The sequence below is a fragment of the Budorcas taxicolor genome, chromosome 19 (genome assembly GCF_023091745.1).
Source record: "Budorcas taxicolor isolate Tak-1 chromosome 19, Takin1.1, whole genome shotgun sequence".
Lineage (NCBI taxonomy): Eukaryota > Metazoa > Chordata > Mammalia > Artiodactyla > Bovidae > Budorcas > Budorcas taxicolor.
In genome coordinates this window covers 49,343,401-49,363,883 of record NC_068928.1, presented here as the reverse complement: position 1 = coordinate 49,363,883, position 20,483 = coordinate 49,343,401, and the positions used below count along the sequence as shown (strand labels likewise).

The 20,483-nt window shown below is 56.6% G+C and overlaps 1 protein-coding gene across 2 annotated transcripts in view; it reads left to right on the top strand.

Moving 5' to 3' along the window:
* The window catches only part of TBCD (tubulin folding cofactor D), a 144,153-nt gene that overhangs the window by 122,890 nt on the left and 780 nt on the right, over positions 1-20,483 (top strand). Inside the window, exons 26-38 of one of the 2 annotated variants that reach the window (XM_052657027.1) lie at positions 54-135; positions 3,750-3,868; positions 5,073-5,164; positions 5,845-5,985; positions 6,916-6,999; positions 7,544-7,702; positions 7,784-7,922; positions 9,025-9,146; positions 10,923-11,000; positions 13,453-13,542; positions 13,920-14,007; positions 14,913-15,019; positions 17,120-17,204. In XM_052657027.1, the coding sequence (XP_052512987.1) occupies positions 54-135; positions 3,750-3,868; positions 5,073-5,164; positions 5,845-5,985; positions 6,916-6,999; positions 7,544-7,702; positions 7,784-7,922; positions 9,025-9,146; positions 10,923-11,000; positions 13,453-13,542; positions 13,920-14,007; positions 14,913-15,019; positions 17,120-17,204 (1,386 nt within the window). Of the gene's footprint in view, positions 1-53; positions 136-3,749; positions 3,869-5,072; positions 5,165-5,844; positions 5,986-6,915; positions 7,000-7,543; positions 7,703-7,783; positions 7,923-9,024; positions 9,147-10,922; positions 11,001-13,452; positions 13,543-13,919; positions 14,008-14,912; positions 15,020-17,119; positions 17,295-20,483 lie in introns of those variants that run through there. The other variant, XM_052657026.1, reaches the window with a different exon arrangement.

The following is a 20,483-nucleotide window of genomic DNA, read 5'->3' as shown; positions in this document are numbered from 1 at the left end:
TGGCTGCTCCTTGACCAGGAGCCTGCAGCTCACTCACATCTCCTCCGTTTCAGGAGGCGGCTGTGTCGGCCCTGGCCGCCCTCTGCAGCGAGTACCACGCCCGGGAACCTGGGGAGGCAGCGGCTGCCGCGCAGGGTGAGTGGTGTCTGCATTCAGCCCTGCATCCAGTGGGGCTGGGGGGTGGGTGGTTGTGGGGTGCCTGCCTCTCCTGCTGTAGTGTGGACAGGCCTGGGGGGTAGAGAGAGGGCGTCAGGCCGTGGTGATGCCGCCCCCTCCTCAGCCCATCCCATCCTCACCTGGAGCCAGATTTCTCTGAGGCCACGTGGGGTTCAGTTCCCCGGATGTTACCACTTTACTGTAGAATCGACTCTTATTTCAGCAGTATTTTCTTGAGTTATGTTTCTAAGTCCACTTTGCCCTGTTGTGGACTTCGGAGGCTCCCAGCGCTGTGGCGGAACTCCGTGTCTCTGGGAGGACCTCTCTCCTGTCCTGTCCCTGGTCTTCCTCGGGGCCCAGCCTTCATTACTGGGGGGACTGTCTTTCGCACTCGTTCCCCAGGCTGTCAGCTCAGAGCCGTCCGCTTCTGCTGCCTTCCCGCGACCTCCTGATTTCACGCTTCTTCCTTGGAGTCTGCTCTTGCAGTGATTACTTCATAGACTTTTCTAGTTCATGGTTAAATGCATTTAGAGTGACCCACAGTGTCTTTCTGGCACGTGCCCTTCATGTGTTATCGTTTCCTCTTCCTGTGAACAGCGTCGGAGTAGCTGTCTTGTTGCATGTCCTTGCATCAGTTGGGTTTTTCCAGAACCAAACTCTAAGCTGAAGTTTATCTGATGCATCACATGGTCCTGTTTGTAGGGTCTAGTTCAGGAGTGTTAGTTTCATATTAAAAAACTTTGTATTTACATGTTATGTGGCCCTGTAGCTTTCCTCTGTATCATATTACAGAATATTTATTGCAGTTACTTCAAAAATATATGAAACACTTCAAAAATTATTTTAAGTTTGGAAGAATCATGTGTTATTTTTCAGTCGCTAAGTCTTGTCTGACTCTTTGCGACCCCATAGAGTGCAGCATGCCAGGCTTCTCTGTCCTTTATTATCTGTTATGAGTGTATTCAAACTCACATCCATTTGATCTAGTGATGCCATCCAACCATCTCACTGGCACCCCACTCCAGTACTCTTGCCTGGAAAATCCCATGGACAGAGGAGCCTGTAGGCTGCAGTCCATGGGGTCACTAAGAGTCCGACACGACTGAGTGACTTCACTTTCACTTTTCACTTTCATGCATTGAAGAAGGCAATGGCAACTCACTCCAGTGTTCTTGCCTTGAGAATCCCAGGGACGGGGGAGCCTGGTGGGCTGCCGTCTATGGGGTCACACAGAGTTGGACATGACTGAAGTGACTTAGCAGCAGCAGCCAACCATCTCATTTTCTGTCACCCCATTCTCCTCCTTCCTTCAATCTTTCCCAGGATCAGAGTCTTTTCCAGTGAGTTGACTCTTCACATCAGGTGGCTAGAGTATTGGAACTTCAGCTTTAGCATCAGTTCTTCCAATGAATATTCGGGGTTGATTGCCTTTAGGATCGATTGATTTGATTTCCTTGCTGTCCAAGGGACTCTCAATTCTTCTCCAGCACCGCAGTTCAAAAGCATCAGTTCTTTAGTGCTCAGCTTTCTCTATGGTCCAACTCTCCCATCCATAGATGACTACTGGAAAAACCATAGCTTTGACTCTACAGCCCTTTGTCAGCAAAGTGATGTTTGTTTTTTAATATACTGTCTAGGTTTATCATAGCTTTTCTTCCAAAGAGCAAGTGTCTTTTAATTTCATGGCTGTAGTCACTGTCCAAAGTGATTTTTGGAGTCCAAGAAAATGAAGTCTGTCACTGTTTCCATTTTTTCCCCATCTATTTGCCATGAAGTGATGGACCCAGATGCCATGATTTTAGTTTTTTGAATGTTGAGTTTTAAGCCAGTTTTTTCACTCTTGTCTTTCACCTTCATTGAGAGGGTCTTTAGTTCCTCACTTTCTGCCGTTTGCATATCTGAGGTTGTTGACATTTCTCCCTGCTGTCTTGATTCTAGCTTGTAATTCATTCAGCACAGCATTTCACAGGATATATGCTGCATGTACCTTAAATAAGCAGGGCAACTGTATACAACCTGACACACTCTTCTCCCAACTTTGTACCAGTCTATTCTGTGTCTGGTTCTAACTGTGGCTTCTTCACCTGCATACAGGTTTCTCAGGAGGCAGGTAAGGTGGTCTGGTTTTCCCATCTCTTTAAGAATTTTCTGCAGTTTGTTGTGATCCACATAGTAAAAGGCTTTAGCGTAGTTAATGAAATAGACGTTTTTCTGGAATTCCCTTGCTTTTTCTGTGATCCAGTGGATGCTGACAGTTTGATCTCTGGTTCCGCTGCCTTTTTAAAACCCAGCTTGTGCATCTGGAATCCTGGATGCAGTAGCCTAAATCTACTTTCTGTGAGTTTTTTCAAAAGTTAGAAAATACTTTGTCATTTGATCTTCTGATAGACTTTCTAAATTAGTGACGTTATACTGTGTCCTTGTACCATACGCAGTTTTACCTAAAGAGCTAGCATAGTTGTCCTCTGTATCCGCAGATTCCACATCTAGAAAGAGGCTTTTCGTGTTTCAGCTGAAGTGTGTTATTGTAAGTTCCACCAAAGATGTCATTTTAGTGTCTGTGCAAGTGGAATTCCAGGTTTTTTTTTCTACCCTAATATATGAGGCTCTAAGGTTTTCACGTACACGTTACAGAAGCTTTGCTGTGTTGAAGTGTAAGCAGTGATAGCACGAACCTCATCGGTTGTGGTAGGTGTAGAGCAAGGGCGTCTGGCCTTCCTCGACTTCGGAGCTGCCTTTCCAGAGAACAGAGCTGGATTTTCCACTTTGCTTCCTTGAATTCTTGAATAGCTGCAGGCCCCCCTTTCCTGTGAAAGTCACTCAGTCCGTGTCCGACTCTTTGCAACCCCATGGACTGTGTAATTCATGGAATTCTCCAGGCCAGAATACTGGAATGGGTAGGTAGCCTTTCCCTTCTCCAGGAGGCCTTCCCAACCTGGGGATTGAACCCAGGTCTCCCACATTGTAGGCGGATTCTTTACCAGCCGAGCCACAGGGGAGGCCCGCTTTTCCTGTGTCTCCCTGTCAGACCTCTGTTTCGGTTGCTCCCCAGTCCCCGTGACTGGCCTCTCCCGTGTGGGATGGATGGTCTGCCTTCCCAGCCCTGCGCACACTCAGCCTGACTGCACTGCACTGCCCGTGTCTGCCCAACCGGCCGCAGGCGTCTTGTGTGGAGTGGCCCCTGCACCCCTGCTGCGCCTGAGCACCTGGCCCTGGGGGTCCCACTTGGGACCACATTTGCTCTCCGTCTTTGAGGAAGTATCCTCATCTTCTGAGGAAAGCATTTGTGTTCTTAGTGAATAAAAAACAGAAGTTTGACTGTGTTGACTACTGGTAAAACTGTTGGCTTTATTTTCTCAAGAGTGAAATTGTGTATTAAAATTGCTTATGAAAATCTTAAAACCCCCTACTGAAAACCTCTTTTCTTCAGTCTGGCTGATTTACACTGCTTTGAAAGCACGTCTGCTCTAGGAGTCTAAGCCGCCCCTCCCTCCTTCCTTCAGCACTGTTTGCTCGTCTTCTGGACTGTACTTGAGAAGTGTGTCTTGTGGATAATGGACAACAGTGGTCACGCTCTGGTCCCTTCTTTTCAGAGGAGCTGGTGAAGCTGTATCTCGCAGAGCTCCAGAGCCCCGAGGAGATGACTCGCTGTGGCTGTGCCCTGGCCTTGGGCGCCCTGCCGGCCTTCTTCCTGAAGGGCCGGCTCCAGCAGGTGAGGCTGGCCTAGCACGGTGGGGGTCGTGTGGGACCGGACCCACGAGCAGGGTATGTAGGCTGAAGGGGTTCCTGCAGGCCAGCGTGTGCATCCGTAAGAAAGGGGAGGGGACACCCAGGGCAGTGAGTGGTCTTTGAAAACCTGGTGAGCAGTCTAGCCTGAGGAGACTCGGGGGAGCTATCCTTGGCTGAGGAGGGAGCCTCGGCCTCCGTGGAAACACCCCCGGCCTTTCCTTGCCTGTGGCGTGCCATCCAGCCTTTTCTGCATTAGGAGCAAATGTTTCCGGCCTCGTCTGGGAAGGCTGCCCCCGTGGCCACGTGAAGGGCCCCGGGCCTCCCACCCCAGAACTCCTCCGTGGGGAGGGGCCCTTTCTCCCCAGCACGGGGTCCTGTGCTCTGGCATGGCCAGGGGGCAGGGTTCTGCTTGCCTTTGAGCTCCACGGTCCTCGGCCTGTCTCCTTTCAGGGTGATCCATCAGCTGCCCTCATACCCTGACTCGGCTGCTGAGCTCCCTGGGAGAGTGCGTGCCAGAGTCAGACCCAGGAGACCCTGTCGGTCTCAGCCCACCCAACTCTTCCCCTTACGCTCCCCTTTCCCTCGACTCAAATATCAGTCATGGTCCTAGCGGCCCACCTCCCAGGTGTCACTGTGGCCAGGTGCCTGGCACATGTGCCCCTCACCTGTGTCGCCTTCCCTTGCCCCTGACACCTTGGGATCCAAGGCACCAGACCAGCTTAGGTATCAAGGCAGGGAATAGACCATCCAAACCCTGCCTGGGGGCTTTTCTATTTGAAACACCTGGCATTTAGAACGGAACTGTCACTTCCAGAAGTAACTGGTGGGGATGTGAGCAGCTGGGCACTTTCATGTGCCGAGGGCTCCAGCTCCAAGCAGGGAGCGGGAGGGAATGGCTGGCCTTGGATGCAGGGTCTTGCCCTGGAGGGAGGAGCCAGACTGGCAGAGATTGCCTGAGTGCCCGTGATGGGGGCGTGGGTAGGCGGGTAGCTAGGACAGCCGTGGGAAGGGCTGGAGGCACCCCTAGCCCACTCGGGGCTCTGTGTGTTCTCCAGGGCGTGTGGTCTACCCGGAGAAGCCACCAGCTGTGCTGTGCTGTGTTCTGGGCACAGGGTGCCAGGCCAGGTCTCTACCTGTGTGCACGGTGCACGCATCCTCAGGCTAGCAGCCCTGCCTTTGCTTTTCAGGTTCTCGCAGGCCTGAGGGCCGTTACCCACATTTCTTCCAAGGACGTGAGCTTTGCTGAGGCCAGGCGGGATGCCTTGAAGGCCATCTCTAGGTGAGCCCTGATGGTTTTTCTCTCCAAAATCACTGTTCTCTCAAAAGCCAGCGACTGAGCATGGAGGGATGTCCACAGCAGTTCGTGTGAGAAGCCCCGTGTGTCAGGGGCTGAGTCTACTTTGAGGCAAACATTTTTATTTTCTAGTTTCTTCTCTTTTCAGAGGACTGTCTGAGAACATGTCAACTCATAGAGGATCATTACGGTTTTGTCATAATTAGAATGAATAATGAAACCCACTGTGCACCTACCTCTGTGTTTTGGGGACAGTGGGCCTGCTCACGGACTGGGGCTGTTTTCTGCTCGTGACCGTGGCCCCCAGGTTGCCTGTGTGGAGGGAATGCTGATGTTAGCCACACATATGCATGTTGGGAGGGGCTGCCCTTTCTCTGACAAGCCCCGTGGAGTGCCTTCTGTGGGGTGGCAGGGTAGGAGGGACCAGCCACAGACAGCCCCCGGTGCACCCTGAAACTGAAGACGCTAGGAACATGGCTTGGAGAAGCATGTCATTCAGCATTGCGTTAGTGCAGGAGCATTACCGAGTCTGCTTCTGAGGTTATGGGTCTGTTCTGAGGGCATCCTGTCAGGAAAGACACATCCAGCCAAAATGATGAGAACGGCAGGAGAGCTTGCATGGGATTCTCAGACGTTAGCTGGGTTTCACACGTTTTTAATTTTAGGATTTGCCAGACTGTCGGTGTGCGGGCAGAAGGGCCTCCGGACGAAGCTTTGTGCAGAGAGAACGTCTCCCAGCTTTACTGCACGCTGCTGGACTGTCTGAAGGATTACACCACCGACAGCCGTGGGGACGTGGGCGCATGGTGAGGTGCTCGCGCTGGCCTCGTCCCCTGCTCTTCTCACGAGTGTCCCACTGAGGCCAGAGGTGGTCCATGTCGCTGCTCTGACCCCGGCTGGGCCCTTGATTGCCAGGGCAGTGTGGGCGATGGTGCTCTGCCTGCAGCCGGGGCTCACATGTCTGCCCAGGACACGGGACCCCTCTTCCTGGTTCTTTGTGTGCCGTGTGGCTCTCGAGCGGATCCTGGACACTGAGGACGCTCTGGTTCTGCTTCGTCCTTCCAGAGGATGCTGACGGCTGTGCAGCAGGCAGCGGGCCTGCCTTGAATGCAGAGCCATGGTCTCCATCTGGCCTGGTGTAGGCGGCTGCTCAGGGTCTGTTCTTCGGACCGTGTGACGGCGCGTGCTGCCTCCTGGGTGGTGCTCAGTCCTTGGCGGGAGGGTGGGTGCCCCTGGCGTGTAGTCCCTGCTGATGTGGGGCAGTGTTTGTGGTCCCCATTGACCAGCTGGAGTGAGTGTTCTTTGTCCCAAGTTTGAAATGGTGCTCTCACTCTGGAGTTAGACCAGCAAGCAGGAGCTGTTCTATATACATTTATCCCTCAAAAAGCCAAAGAGCCTTTAAAAGTGTTTTTGCCAGGAGAAAAAAACAAACCGACTTTGTAGAGTGGGTATGTTCCGTGCTTGAAGGTTCATGGGGAGACCAGCGCTATTTCTCTATGTGCGCTTGTGGGAGAGTTTTCTGGGCGCTGGCCATTTGTCTTCGGATGTCAGGTGTTTCTGAGGTAATGTATGCGAGAAGCATTCTCAGAGAAAGGCTGCCAGCAGCCTTTGTGGAGCCTCCTATGTGTTTCTTGTCCCAGGTTGAGGGCGCCTGAGCCTGGCCCTGCCCAGTGGCTGGTGGTCATGTAGCACCTGGGGCAGTAGGCCGGCTCCTCAACCCCTCCTTGTCTCTGCAGGGTCCGCGAGGCCGCCATGACCAGTCTGATGGAGCTAACTCTCCTGCTGGGTCGGAAGCAGCCAGAGCTGATCGAGGCCCCGCTGTGAGTCTGTTCTCCCCGTGTGGGGAGAGGGGCAGCCCGGGCCCTCCCTCCCAACACCAGGGCCCCTGCCCCGGGCTCGGCCTTTCTTGGGGTTCAGGCCTGTTGGAGGACAGCCAGCTCCTGACCTCAGGGCCCCTGTGCCTGTAGGTGGGTGCCCCTGGTGTGTAGTCCCTGCTGATGTGTGCCTGCGCCTGCTGCCGCTGGGGACTGGCCATCCTGTCCTCTGTTGGTGCCCTGGACACTGGCTGCCTCTGGGCACCTTGCCAGCCCGGGGTCACCGGGCCCCCCCATTGCACTTGTCGGCGCCCCTGAGGCGACCCGGGCTGGCTTCCCCGGCAGCCCCCGCCCAGTTCCTCTGGCTGCAGGTGCCCCTTCCTCCATTTCCTCCCCTTCTCGGAGCCCATGGTCACGTCGGGCCCACTGCTTCCACTCCAGACCTCCCGCGTGGGCTTCTGAAGTCAGGTCCCGTCCCACCCGCCGCCGGGTTGGCCCAGGTGCCCGCTCCCCGGCTCCAGACGAGCTAACCCTGCGCTCTGGTCTGCAGCTGCCAGCGGCTCATGTGCTGCTTGGCCCAGCAGGCAAGCGAGAAGATCGACCGGTTCCGTGCGCACGCAGCTCGCGTGTTCCTGGCGTTGCTCCATGCTGACAGCCCTGCCATCCCCCACGTGCCCGCCCGGCCGGAGCTGGAGAGGCTCTTCCCCAGGTACTGGGCCCCGCTCCGGGGCGGGGGGACAGCCCTGCTCCCCGTGGGGCAGCCCCTCCAGCTCGTGCTCCTGTCCTGCAGGGCCGCCGTGGCCTCCGTGAACTGGGGCGCGCCCTCCCAGGCCTTCCCGTGCGTGGCCCGCCTCCTGGGGCTGCCTGCCTACCGCTACCACGTGCTGCTGGGGCTGGCCGTGTCCGTGGGCGGCCTGACCGAGTCCACGGTGAGCAGGCGCCGGGGTGGGCATCCCCGTGAGGGAGCGCCGCCTCCTTCCTTCCTTCGGGACCCTCTGCTGGGGGTGGGGGGTGGTGTTCCCCTGACCTGACGGGACGTGAGGCAGGAGCTCGGCGGCCGGCTCCCTGGCCTTTGTTTGGGTCTGGATTCATGCCCCCGCGCAGTGAGGGCCGCGTGGTTCCCCAGTCGGTCTCTCTGGGTTCCTGTCCCTGCTTGTGTGTTTTGTTGGTGGTTCGTTGTCTGTCCTGTTCTGTTGTCGCCCCTGTGTGACCCACCCCCATCCCTCCCTCAGTCCCGATTCAGCGGATTCGTGGTTTTCATCACTTCTGAAAGGTGTCTGCCCTCCTCATTGCTGCTCGCTGTCCGTCCCCTCTGCCTTCATGCTTCTTCAGTGACTACAGCTCTGCGGTTCTGTGTATCCAGCTTGTTCCCTCCCACTGCTGAATATTCTGTCACTGCGGTTCAGTCCTCAGCTGTGTCTGACTCTGTGACCCCTGAGGACTGCAGCACGCCAGGCTTCCCTGTCCTTCACTGTCTGCTGGAGCTTGCTCAGACTCATGAATGTTCAGTGTTTCAGTAATTGTATATTTCATTACCAAACATTCAGTTTGATCTGTGCTTTTTCCTCGCACATCCATCTCGTGATTGCATTTTTCTTTAATGACCATCGCCCACTGTCGTCCTGCTCTGCTTCATGAGCAGGGTCTGCTGTCTGAGGGGCCCCGCATCTGCTCCCTTGCCCTGCTGACTCCTCCCTGAGGACTCGCCTGTCGGGTGTTGGTTGTGTGATGGGGTTTCGTGTTAGACTGAGGGGAGTGCCTTTGCTTTTGCTGCCCAGCAGCAGTGGTCGCCCAGATGCCAGGCATCTAAGCGGTGCTCCTTAGAAATTTAGTGACAGGGTGTGAGGGCTTGGGCTGTCCCTGATATGGGTGTCGACATGCCCATGAGGGGCCCCTCACGCCCGGCCTGGACCGCCGGACCCCCGTGCTGTGTAGTAGATGTTTCAAGTCTGTCCACAGGCAGCCCGGGGGAGGGGAACTGGGAGCAGGGTGGTCTTGTCCCTCTTATGAAAATGCTTCTCTGTGTGGCAGGTCAGGTACTCAACCCAGGGCCTCTTCGAGCACATGAAGGAGATTCAGAACGACCCAGCGGCCCTGGAAGACTTCGGTGGGACCCTCCTGCAGGTCTTTGAGGATAATCTTCTGAACGACAGGTGAGCACTGGTGCTGTCACAGTGATTTCCCAGACCCCCAGGGTCTCACTGCCCAGCAGGATTCTGTGGGGAGGTAAGGTGGGCACAGCCAGGCAAGGGCATGCCCCAAGCACGCGTCCCCGGGTCTGGCCGTCACCTCCCAGGCCCCTCAGAGCCTGCACTCTGAGCCGGCTGTGTATGTTGGAAGTAGAACGCCGGGGGCTGTGAGCCCAGGAGAGCTTGTCCAGCGCTGGCCTGGGTGCTTCCCGGCTGTGCCTGCCTGCATGTCACGGCCGCTGTTCTGACACGTGGCTCACGAACAACCGTGACCGCCAGGACTGGAAAGCCACCGGTCTTCTCATCGTTTCTGCTGTAGCATTTTGTTAACTGCTTTTCCAAGAAGATGGAGGGTAGACCCCAAAGCCCTGACCGCAGACTTGGGGATGTTTCGTGCGCCTTCTGAGACGGCTGTTCCTGGACTCGGTGCTCGGCTGGCCCAGGGCAGCCGGGCACCGGTCACTGTGGCTGGACTGCACACCCCTCACCCAGGCCTTGTTCCTGGGAGCCAGACAGTCTCAACAAACAGGAACTCGACCCGGGGCCCTCTGCTCCGAGGCGTGGGCAACACCTAACGAGAGGCACGTAAAGAGTGCAGTCTGAGTTTGACTCATGTCAACAACCAGGAAGCAAGCACATCTGTCGCCCACAGTTTGCCTCCTGACCCCTGCCCCCACCCCTTGCGGCCCCCCAGCCCCAAGGCAACCACCGATCTGCTTTCTGTCACTGAGAAATCTGGGTGCCCACATCCTCACCACAGCTGGCCTGGTCGGTCCTTTCACTTCAGCTGTGACGGGGCGCGGTGTCTCCTTGTGGCTGTAGTTTGCCTCCCCTGCGGACTGAGGGCGCCGGGCCTCTTCTTGGGCACTCGGTGGCTGTCTGCAGAGCCTCTTCAGTCTGGTTAAATCGGATCTTCTGACCATTTTTTTTTCCACTGGATGCTTGTTTTTAACGTGCTGCTGGAGTTTGAGGTTTCCTTACACGTGTCGGACAAGTCCTCTGTGAGATGTGATTTGCATGTTTCCTCCCAGTCTCTAGCTTGTCTTCCACACTCCTGACAGTCTCTCTGTTAAGGACAAGCATTTTACACTTTGATAAACTTGTTTGTATCCTTGTTCTTGTATGAATGGTGTTTTTTGTGTTGTTATCTAAGAAATTTCTGCCTGACTCAAGGCTCCACGACTGGCTCCTACGTTTTCTCCTAGAAGTTTCGTAGTTTGAGTGTCCGTTCAGACCTCGGGTCTGTGTGGCGTTGGTTTCTGTGTGATGCGACTACAGGTCCAGGTCTGTGTCCCGGTCTTGCCTGTGGATGCCCCGGTGCTCCACGTGTGGGAAAGACTGGCCTTCCCACTGCGTTGCTTTTGCATCATTCTCAGGAATGGTGGGTGTGCAGCCCAGCTTGGGACTCCTGTTCCTGGGCGTATTTGCTTGTCTCCACACCAGGATCACGGTTTCGGTCACTTGAGCTCTGCCACGATCATGTAAAGGCAGCGGTGCTAGCTCCCCAGGCCCGTGCTTTCTTCCCGTCGCCGTGTGGGCTTGCCTTCACCCTTGGTGTTTGCACACTAGCCTCAGGACTGGCTTGTCATTTCCTGCACGTCCTGCCAGGAGTTTGGCTGGGGTTGAGCTGTTCACCATCCAGGGAGGGCCCGCGTGTCAGCAGCACGGAGTTTCCCGCGTGCACGGGTCTGCCCTTCCGCTGTTCTGACACCTGGCGTCTCACACTTGCCTTCCCCCCAGGGTGTCCGTGCCGCTGCTCAAGACGCTGGACCAGATGCTGGCCAACGGGTGCTTCGACGTCTTCACCACCCAGGAGGAGTGAGTGCTCCCCGTGTTCTGTGCTCAGTGCTGCCTCAGTGGTTCAGCCCCGGGCTCACCTTTCAGAGAAACGTTGATCAGATCCAGAGATCAGGCTTCTGGGAGATAGTTTCCTGGTATGTTCAGGGTCAGCTTTCATACACACTCTAAGAGCCACCAAGAACATCGGCTGGCTCCCGTGGGGGTTGGGGGCTCCCGCTGTCCATTTGGCAGAGCAGGTGGGGCGTCGCCCCTGACGGGGGCCTGCAGTCAGCACAGCTGTGGACGGTGGACTGGATGGTGAACGGGGATCGCAGAGGGCCTGTGATGGTCACGGTGCTGGGACCTGGGCCAGGTGAAGAGCCCACCTCAGACAGAGCGGGGCCACTGGGAGGCCGGTGGGGTGGGCGCGGGGAGCGGATGTGAGCCCACTTCCCTCTCCGCTGGGTTCAGGGCTGATCAGCTGCCGAGCATGGAGCATCGCAGCCGCTGTGCCAGCCTCCCCGTCTGCAGGTCTGGCATCTGGGGTTCATTTTCTCCCACTCCTGAGGTCTCTGCTCTTGGTCACTTGATCTCAGAGCTCCCCCTAGGCTGATGGTGACAGTCGTTGAGGGTCATATTTCTGGGGGTTCTTCCACAGCCAGGGCAGCATCCTTGTGCTGAGCAGGGCTCGGGTGACTCTTTTGGGGCCTCTGGCCTGTAATTTAAAAAAGGGTGGCACCGGCTTCTGCCCAGGTCCCCTCTGTGTGCCCGCTACATCCCCGCCATAGGCAGGAAGCTGGGCAGCTGCAGGCTCCCCTCCTGTGCCTCTCAGGCCCCAGCGGCCCCCATCCTTCGCAGCCTGCCGTCCTGTGAGTTCTGTTCACTTTCAGTTCCTCCAGCTGGGACTGGATCTGGTTGGTCCCCGTGCTCTGCCTTTGCTGAGACTCTCAAGTGCTCTTCTGACATCGAAGGGTTTCTCCTCTGATTTGGTGGTGGTGCATCCCAGTGTGTTTGTTACGCCTCCTGTTTGAGCAGTAGCCTGTGCGTGCACGGGCTGTGCCCACGGGCTGTGCCCACGGGCTGTGGGATGTGATCCTCGTGTATATTGCACAGCCGTACTTGCTAAGCGTTCTGTTTCAGATCTTAACCTGTTTTCCTGCTTTGAAAAATTTCAGACTGAAATGGTAGCAGAAAGCAGCACTTCAGGTTGTCAGGCTCATCTCCAGCTGGGGGGTTCGTGGCTGCCGGTGCTGGAGGGGAGCAGCTTGCCAGTAGATCTCTGTGGGTGTGCGGGCACAAGGCAGCCGAGGAGGACCGTGGGCTCCTGGGCAGGCCCCTGGGAGGGCGCAGTGGTTCTCAGACAGGAAGGCTGAATGGAGCAGGTGTGGACCAGAGGCCTGGGGGCCGAGTTGGAAGGCTCTCCTAGCAGGTCAGGATGCTGTAAGGAATACCACAGCCCGGGTGATTGAACACCAGAAACTCATTTCTCCCAGTGCTGAAGGTTGGATGTCCAAGTTCAGCAGAAGGACGTGGTCTCCCTGTGTCTTCAAGTGGCAGAGAGACCACCTAGAGACCACGTCTTCTCTTAGCCCACTGATCCCCTATGGCCTCCACGTCAGCCTCCCAAGGCCCCACCTCCTAATGCCCTCACATTCCAAGTTAGAACTTCAGCATAGTAGACAGGAACATTCGGTTCACAGCAGAAATGTTTGGTTTAAGGTGCTTATAGATCTTGTCCAGAGGAGATGGATCATCAAGGCTGGAACCCAGTAGAAAGTCCTCACTAAACGGGTGGTATGTGATCTCATGAGGGCACGGAGGGGGCAGGTGTAGACAAGTGGCCGGGGTAGGCATGTAGATGAGCAGGGCCTTGGCAGAGCCTTGGGGGTGCCCCACTGTTAGGGAGAGGGGAGCAGAGGGGAAGCAGATACACCAGGAAGAAGGTGAGCTGGGGTGCAGCCACGTAGGCTGAGAACAGGAGGGACCTCAGCGTCGAGAACTGGCCTGGGGTCGCGGCTCTGCCAGAGAGGAGCGTGTTCCTCTCATGGGGACCCACGCTGGTCGTGGTTGTCATGGCCTCACGTTCTCCTTGGTCAAGCAGAACTGGGTGGGGGGCGCCTCTGGTCCCTCCTTGACCCTCCAAGAACCTGGACGCAGGAGTCCCGGGACCCAGTCACGGTGCGGTCGTCCTCCTCGATCCTGGGTTGAGCCTGGTGCTGCCATGGCACACGTTGGCTGGGCGTGCAGTGGGCCGGGGGTTCTGGGTGTTGCTGTTACTTCGAGGCCCCACCAGGACTTGGCCTGCCCTCCTGCTGCGGGGCTGTGGGGCAGGGAGGTGCTGTGGGGAGGCAGTTTGTCAAGTGCCCAGGACAGTGGGGCTCTGTCCCCTGCTGTGTGCCCTGGTGTGCATCCCCAGGTGAGTTGTCTTTGGGGGCCGCCATTGGCAGATGCTCCCCGGAAGCCCACCCCAGGTCCTGTGCTTTCCTTTCAGTCACCCCTTCTGTGTGAAGCTGCTTGCGCTTTGTAAGGAAGAGATCAAGAAATCCAAAGACGTTCAGAAACTGCGGTCCAGCATCGCGGTGTGAGTTCCAAAGAACTTATTAGGGCGGGAAGGGGAGAGGCCGGCCCAGCACCTGAGAGCACAGGGTTGGGGATGTTAGTTCTGATCCTCCCGTGTTCCTGGCGGAGCAGGGGGGCCCTGCCACACCCTGCCCACCCTTGGGCCAGCCTCCTAGACAGGTCAGTGGGCACTGGGTCAGGGAGCCTTGTCATAGAACAAGACTCGACCCCCTGACAGTGGAGGTATGGATGCCCCCACCGACAGAGGGCAAGTGGATGTTGAACTTGGGCTGCCTCCCTGTGGGAGACGGCCCTGAGGTATGGGGGTCCCCTCCCGCCCCCGGGAAGTGAAGGTGTGGGGCGTCCTGGGTCACTCACTGGAGTGTGGGGTCCCCGCAGGTTCTGTGGGCTGGTGCAGTTCCCCGGAGACGTGAGGAAGAAGGCCCTCCTGCAGCTCTTCCTCCTGCTCTGCCACCCCTTCCCCGTGGTGAGTGTCTGAGCCCCGGGTCCCGGCCCCCACATCAGTGCCGGTGTTGGCGCGAGCAGCCCTCAATGGAGGGCAGGCCTCGTCAACGGTGGGCGGGGCGTCCTGTGCCTGGTGGGTGCAGCAGCTGCCGTGTGATGGTTGAGCTTGGCCCCTGCCCCTGGGGGCGGGTCCTGACGTTCACCTGGAGCCCCAGGCAATGGGCCTGGTTGCCAGGGAAACGCCCACACTCGGCGGGACCCCTTCCCCCTGGGATCCTGGCCACAGTTGGACCTGGGTGCCCCACCGAGAATGGGCGTTCAGCCTATCAGTGTCCCGCGGGCTCTGGTTCAGGGGCTCCTGGAAGGCCCAAGCTGAGTGGCTTTACCCCCACCTGGGGCAGCACCTACCCCACAGCCCCAACCTCAGAGTCAGGTTGCTAGGCAGTCTTCTCTTCCTTTGGCAGAAGATACACCCCAATGTGACATCTTCCTAGTGGGGCCACTGGATGCCCCTTTCCCTGTGATCAGAAATGCAGGTTCCAGGCCCTGAGCTGCTGGCCAGGACCCCGGGGGTGGGCCTGGGGGTTCTGAGGGCACCTGTTCTCTGAAATAAGTCCCCACCAGGCACAGCTAGACAAGAAAACAGGTGAGAGGACTGCTGTGATCAGGGGCAGGATTTAATGCAGCATTTCAGCGAGGACATATCGGAAGCTGTGTGGCCGCCTCCTGATAAGGGCCGCCGGGGGGGACGGGGGGCCATGGTTGTTGTGGCCACGGATCCTGACTGGGGTCTGAGGTCAGCTCCTCTTAGCTGTCTGCCCAGCCAGCCTTTCCTGGTTTCCCGGGACTCTGGGCCCTCAGGAGCTGCCTGGCCCCCGTCCCTGCTCCCAGGCAGGGTCCCGTCAGCTCTGCTCTCGGTCCCGCCAGATCCGGAAGCACACGGCCAGCCAGGTGTATGAGATGGTGCTGACCTACGACGTGGTGCCCGCCGCGGTCCTGGACGAGGTCATGGCTGTGCTCAGCAGCACGGCCTGGTGAGTGTGACCCGGCCTTCTCCTGGGAGCGCAGCGGGTGCAGCACCTCAGCGAGTGGGACCCCAGGAGCGTGTCATGGTCTCTCCCAAAACTCTCCGGAGGTTAGAGGAGAAAGGGGCTCCAGGGCTCCAGCCCTCAGCTCAGCTCTGGGTTACGAGGTGGCAGTGGTGTCTGGCCGACCCCTCCTCACCCACGTGTCTGTGTTTCTGTCGCACAGGCTCACTTCCTCCCACCCAAGAGGATGAGGGAGGAGAGGATGCCTCCTGGGGTGTTTGGGTTGGAAGATCTTCGAAGTGAAGTTATTTTTTCCCAAATACCATTTTTTAAAGTGAAAAGTTGGGTTGTTCTGAGCACTGATTGGTTAGAGGCTAACTTCTTGTTTTTCTGTGGCCGTTTTTCCATTGATGGTGTCATGGCTCTGGGAGCCCTTTCTGCAGTTTATTGGGGTTGAAATCACTTGAGAACGGCAGCTCCTGCCCCCTGAACTATGGCGTCAGAAGTGCAGGGAGGCGTGGTGTGGCGGGCAGTGTCTCGCCCCGTGGGGATGCACCGCGTGTGTCAGCCATGGCCCCGAGGAGAGAAGGAGCCCCCAGGCCCTGACTTACTTCAGAGGAGGGCCATCCGCTGGCCTTTGCTCACTTTTCTTGGAAAAGGCCACACGTGGATGTGTTCAGAAATCAAACAGAGTGAGGGAACCAGGAAGAATATCTCCCTCCCATCCCAGAGACTCACTTCCCTCCTGCACCAGGGTCACCCCTTGTTCCAAGTCAGGGCTCCAGGTGTGTTTTAAGCACAGTTCCTGCCATCTCTGTTGGCTCCTTGACTCTTGATGGGTTTGGATGACAGGTTTGAAAGAGGGGTGTTGAGTGGGGCAAGGAGGTGCTGATGGAGAAGCAGAGCCGGGGTGGCCCCTGAGCACGGGTCCAGCGGGCAGCACTGAAGGATGACAGGCGGTGACGCTTGTCCCGCTCCAGGCACCGCTCACACGTATGTGCGCACCCTCGGCACTTGCACGTGATCCTTCAAGGTGACCACTCTCCTCATCCCCATTTTGGGCACAGAACCAAAGTTCAGAGGTTGCTCAGGCAGCAGCAGTGGGGGCCCCCAGGACTGAGTTCCGTCCAGGTCAGGTCACCCTGCTTACGAGGGAGAGACATGCATCATGTCCTCACGTGGCCCTCCCTCAAAAAAGTGACGTTCCTGCAGGGCCGAGCCCGGCACACGGAGGCTGAGCGTCGATGCGGCTCCCCCCAGCCTAGCGGCCCAGCTCCCCTGAAGGACAGGGCAGGGCCTCTGGCTTTAGGGCCTCGTTGAGGTTTCCTCGGGAGACACTTGCTTCCAGGAGGAGAGCGTTCTGGTGAACATGCTGCAGGCCCCGCGATGAAAATTCCAGAGCAGAAAGCATGGCCCCAGGAGACGGGATGCGTCTGCTCTGCGAGCCGCTGGACAGGACACGTTTGTCTGTGATGTTGTCAGTGATAACAGCACAGAGGTGTGTCCTCCATGCTTGAGAAGGACAGTGAAGGGAGGGTGACATGAAGCCACCAGCGCCCGGTGGGCCCCAGGGTCCCCTTGAGCTCCCACACCTGCCACCTTCCTCCTCTCACAGTTCAGGGCAGAGGGGGTGCTTTCCCATAACTTGATTCCTTTGCTAAAAAATTCCAGAGGATTTATGGATAACTTATTTTTCTTACTACAAAAGAAAAACATGCCCAGTTTTCTTTATGGTGTTGCTAAATACAATTTTTATTTTCAATGAAAGTTGTAAGTAAACAGCTTTCAAAGTCAAATAAAACCCATCTGTGCCCTAGCCCCTATCTCCCTGCTGTCTTGGTGCTTCCTGGCTCTGGCCCCTGGGTGGGGCTCTTTGGGGGCCGAGGGCCCCTCGCGGGGCTCCCTGTTTGGGGGGGCTCATCCTCTGGGGTTCCCTGAGAAAGCATTCAGGAGCAAGGCCTTGTGAGTGCGGGTGAGGCATCCTTTTCCCTGATTTCTACCTCATCTCAGGCGTTGGGGTTTCTGCACACCCAACAGGAAGATCTTGGCAGATTTACCTGCATGGACTGTCTACATGGCTGACACTGCTCCCTGCCTTCTCCCCAGGGACGCCGAGCTCCCGGTCGTAAGAGCCCAGCGGAACCACCTGTGTGACCTCCTGGGTGTGCCTAGACCGCAGCTGGTGCCCAAGGTATCACTTGCCCCTCAGGCCACCTGGGGGACCCGGGGTCCCTTCCTTATGAGACCTCTGAACATTCCAGGCTGAGCTGCCTGCCGCACATTCCATGTCGATCCCTTTCAAGACCCCAGGAGGCTGCACAGCAGGACTGTGGGATGGGGGCAGAGCTGAGGCCCACACTCTCCTCTCCCACCTACCCCCCATCCCACCAGATGAGCCCACTCCGTGCCCATCCTAGCCTCTGCCCTGAGCCCTGGGACCGTCCTGAGTGATGGGCGGTGTTCCTGCCACTGCTCCCCCGCCCCCCACGCTCTTCTGCCAGGCGTGTCTCACATGTGTCCTGTGGAGCATCAGCACCCAGGCCTGGCCCGCTGAGCACCCCAGTCTCTCACCCTCGGAGCAGCGCAGCAGCCTTCTGCTGTGTCCATTGCCCCCAGGACACCCATCCAACTCTGGGCCTTTGTCCCCCCAGGGCTGGCTGCTGTCCGCCATGGCGCGTGTGCCTTGTCGCTGCGGTTTTCTGACATTGAGGGCTCCAGGCTGCTCTTGCAGCTTGTGTGTCATTGGGAGACTTGAGACTGTTCTGTGTGTTCCTGGCAGAGGATCAGGGCTCTATTTCTTTTCAGTCTGTGGGTCCTACAGGAGCTGAGGTGGGTCACAGCAGCTCGGGCTGGGGTCCTGGGGAGGAGCGTGCCTTCCTTCTGTCCCCACCAGCTTGTCCCTCTGACCTTGGGCATGAGCCCTGCTCTGGAGAGGCTGTTGAGGAAGGATGTATGTGCAGGAGAGTGTGGTGTTGAAGCTCTGGGTCTCCACGCACCCCAGGGTTTGCCCTGGCTACCCCAGGCATGCGCCCCAGGCTGCTGGGGCACCGGTTCCCGTTTGCGGTGGACTCGCTGGGCAGAGGGCTCAGGCGGGCAGTGCTGAAGCAGACGCCAGCCTGACTGGCGCTCCCCGCTCGCGCTCAGGGCTGTGTGGCGTCCGCGATGGGCGTTCCCTGGTTTCCCTGGTGACAGGAACATGACCACTTTTTCTGAGATCTGAGGTGTTTGGACATTGTCTTTCCTTGCGTGTCAGACCTTTTGTGTTCTCTCCAGGTTGCCCGTCTTTCAAATATACTTTTGTCTTCGGGGTCCTTTTTCTAGACGTGTGTTCTGCAAGTATCTCCTTCTCTAAGGATGACCTTCTCATCCTTAGACTTAACATGGTCCTGTTTGGGTATCTCGACCTCCTGCAGGGCTGGCAGTCTTTTTCCTAAGAGCTTTAATGTATTACTTTCTACATTTGGACGTAGGATCTGCCTGATCACCTCTTCCTGGCCGCGTGGTGGCAACAGGCCACACGCGTGGCTCTGTTCTCAGATTGTCTGTCCCTCCATGAGCCAGCCGGCCTGCAGCCACAGCTGCAGTCCTCAAGATGCAGGGAGGGCTCTGGGTCTCACAGTGGGTCCTGGTGCCCAGTTCTCTCAGTCTCACGGTTCTCTTTGCTTCATGGTCGTCTTCTCTTCCCAGCCCTTGGGTTCCCACCACACCTGTAGGATAGACTTGGGAGTTTGGCCAAGGTTGCCTGCAGCCTGAAGGTCCATTAGGTGAGAAGTGATGTCTCTGCTCTGAGTTTCTTGACCGTGAACACGGTGTGTCCATCCATGGACACCTTAGTGTTCTACAGCTTTTGGAGCTGAGATGTTGCATGTCTTTTTATAATTGTCCCACAATTCTTGGATTTTTTTCCCCCATTTTTGTTTCTCTTTGCCTTTCTGTTGACCTGTCTTCAGGTTCACTGATTGTGTCCCATCTGGCCTTAGGAGGAGCCCATTGGAGGCATCTGTTTCGCTTGCAGTGCTGGTGGCTTCTGGCCCTTCCATCTCTGCTCACGTCACTGTCCGTCCCTGCATGGCTTCCACTGTGCCCACCAGAGTCCTTGGTGTAGAAATCCCAGTTGTTTCAAGCTCCTGGTCTGATAGTTGCAGTATCTCTGCCATTTCTGAGTCTGGTTCTCACATTTGCACTGTCTCTTCAGAGTGCTTTTACTTGCCTTTTTGTATTTTGTATGTTTTTGTTGAAGGCCAGCCTTTTAGGGGAACACGGGTGAGGTAACCGGAGTGCAAGGAATTTGCCACAGCAGGAGGTCCGGAGCAGAGTTGCTTCTGGTCCTGGTTCTTGTCCTCAGGGAAACCACGTGGAAGTGTGAGCTCCTTGGAGAGGGCGCCAGGCTTTCTCATTCTTGTGCCTGCCACGCTCAGCCACCAGCTATTTGTCAGTCACCAGCTATTTGTCAGTCACCATTTGTCTTCTAGATCTTTCCCTTTCCCAGCTTTGGGGTGGGGCTGAGAAAGGGGACTGATTTTCAGTCTGTGTATGTTTTCCTTAAATGCACTGCACAGGGCTCCCCAAATCTGCCTGACTGTACTTTGCTGCCATTTTGTTGATTATTGAGAAAAGTCTCAATTTCTCTTTTTAGTTTTCTTAACTTCTGTGATGCATTTGAAGCTGTGTTCCCTGTAGCTCAGCTGGTAAAGAATCCACGTGCAATGCAGGAGACCTTGGTTCGATTCCTGGGTTAAGACCCCCTGGAGAAGGGATAGTCTCCCTGTAACTCCAGTATTCTTGCCTGGAGAATCCCATGGACAGAGAAGCCTGGCGGGCTACACAGTCAACAGGGTTGCAAAGAGTCAGGCACGACTGAGCTGCTTTCACTCACTACAGGAGCCTGTATGTTTTAAAGTCTGTGGCGTCTTCCTGGCGGATCGACATTGGTGGCAACATTCTCGTTTACCTGTGACGATGCTTCGTGCCTCGACGTCTCCTTGGTGTGATGTCGAGAGAGCCACAGTGGTGGCAACCTTCTCGTTTACCTGTGACGATGCTTCGTGCCTCGACGTCTCCATGGTGTGATGCTGAGTGTTTATGTAGTGCCTCTCTTTTCATTATTTCACTTCCAATTTCTGTATGTTCTTATATTTGAGTTTCTTATAAACAGTAGACAGGTCTTACCTCTTTTTAATCCAGTTAACCATTTTTGGTAACTTGAGTGTTTTCTCCACTTGCATTTAATGTGTGATTTTGGCTTGATCGGGTTGGTTTGCCGGTTTCTTTTCAGTCCTCTTTCTTTCCTTTCTTGGCATCGTTTGCGGTGGTTAATGGCATTTTCACCGTCTCGCTTCCCCTTCTGTTAACTTCCTGCAGTTTTCCTGCTGTTCTGTAGGGACCGCTCGTCAGCGGCGTTCCTTCCTGATGTACTGCGGTCAGAACTGCGGTGCCGCGCAGGGGGCTCAGGCTGCTGCCCTCGCTTCCC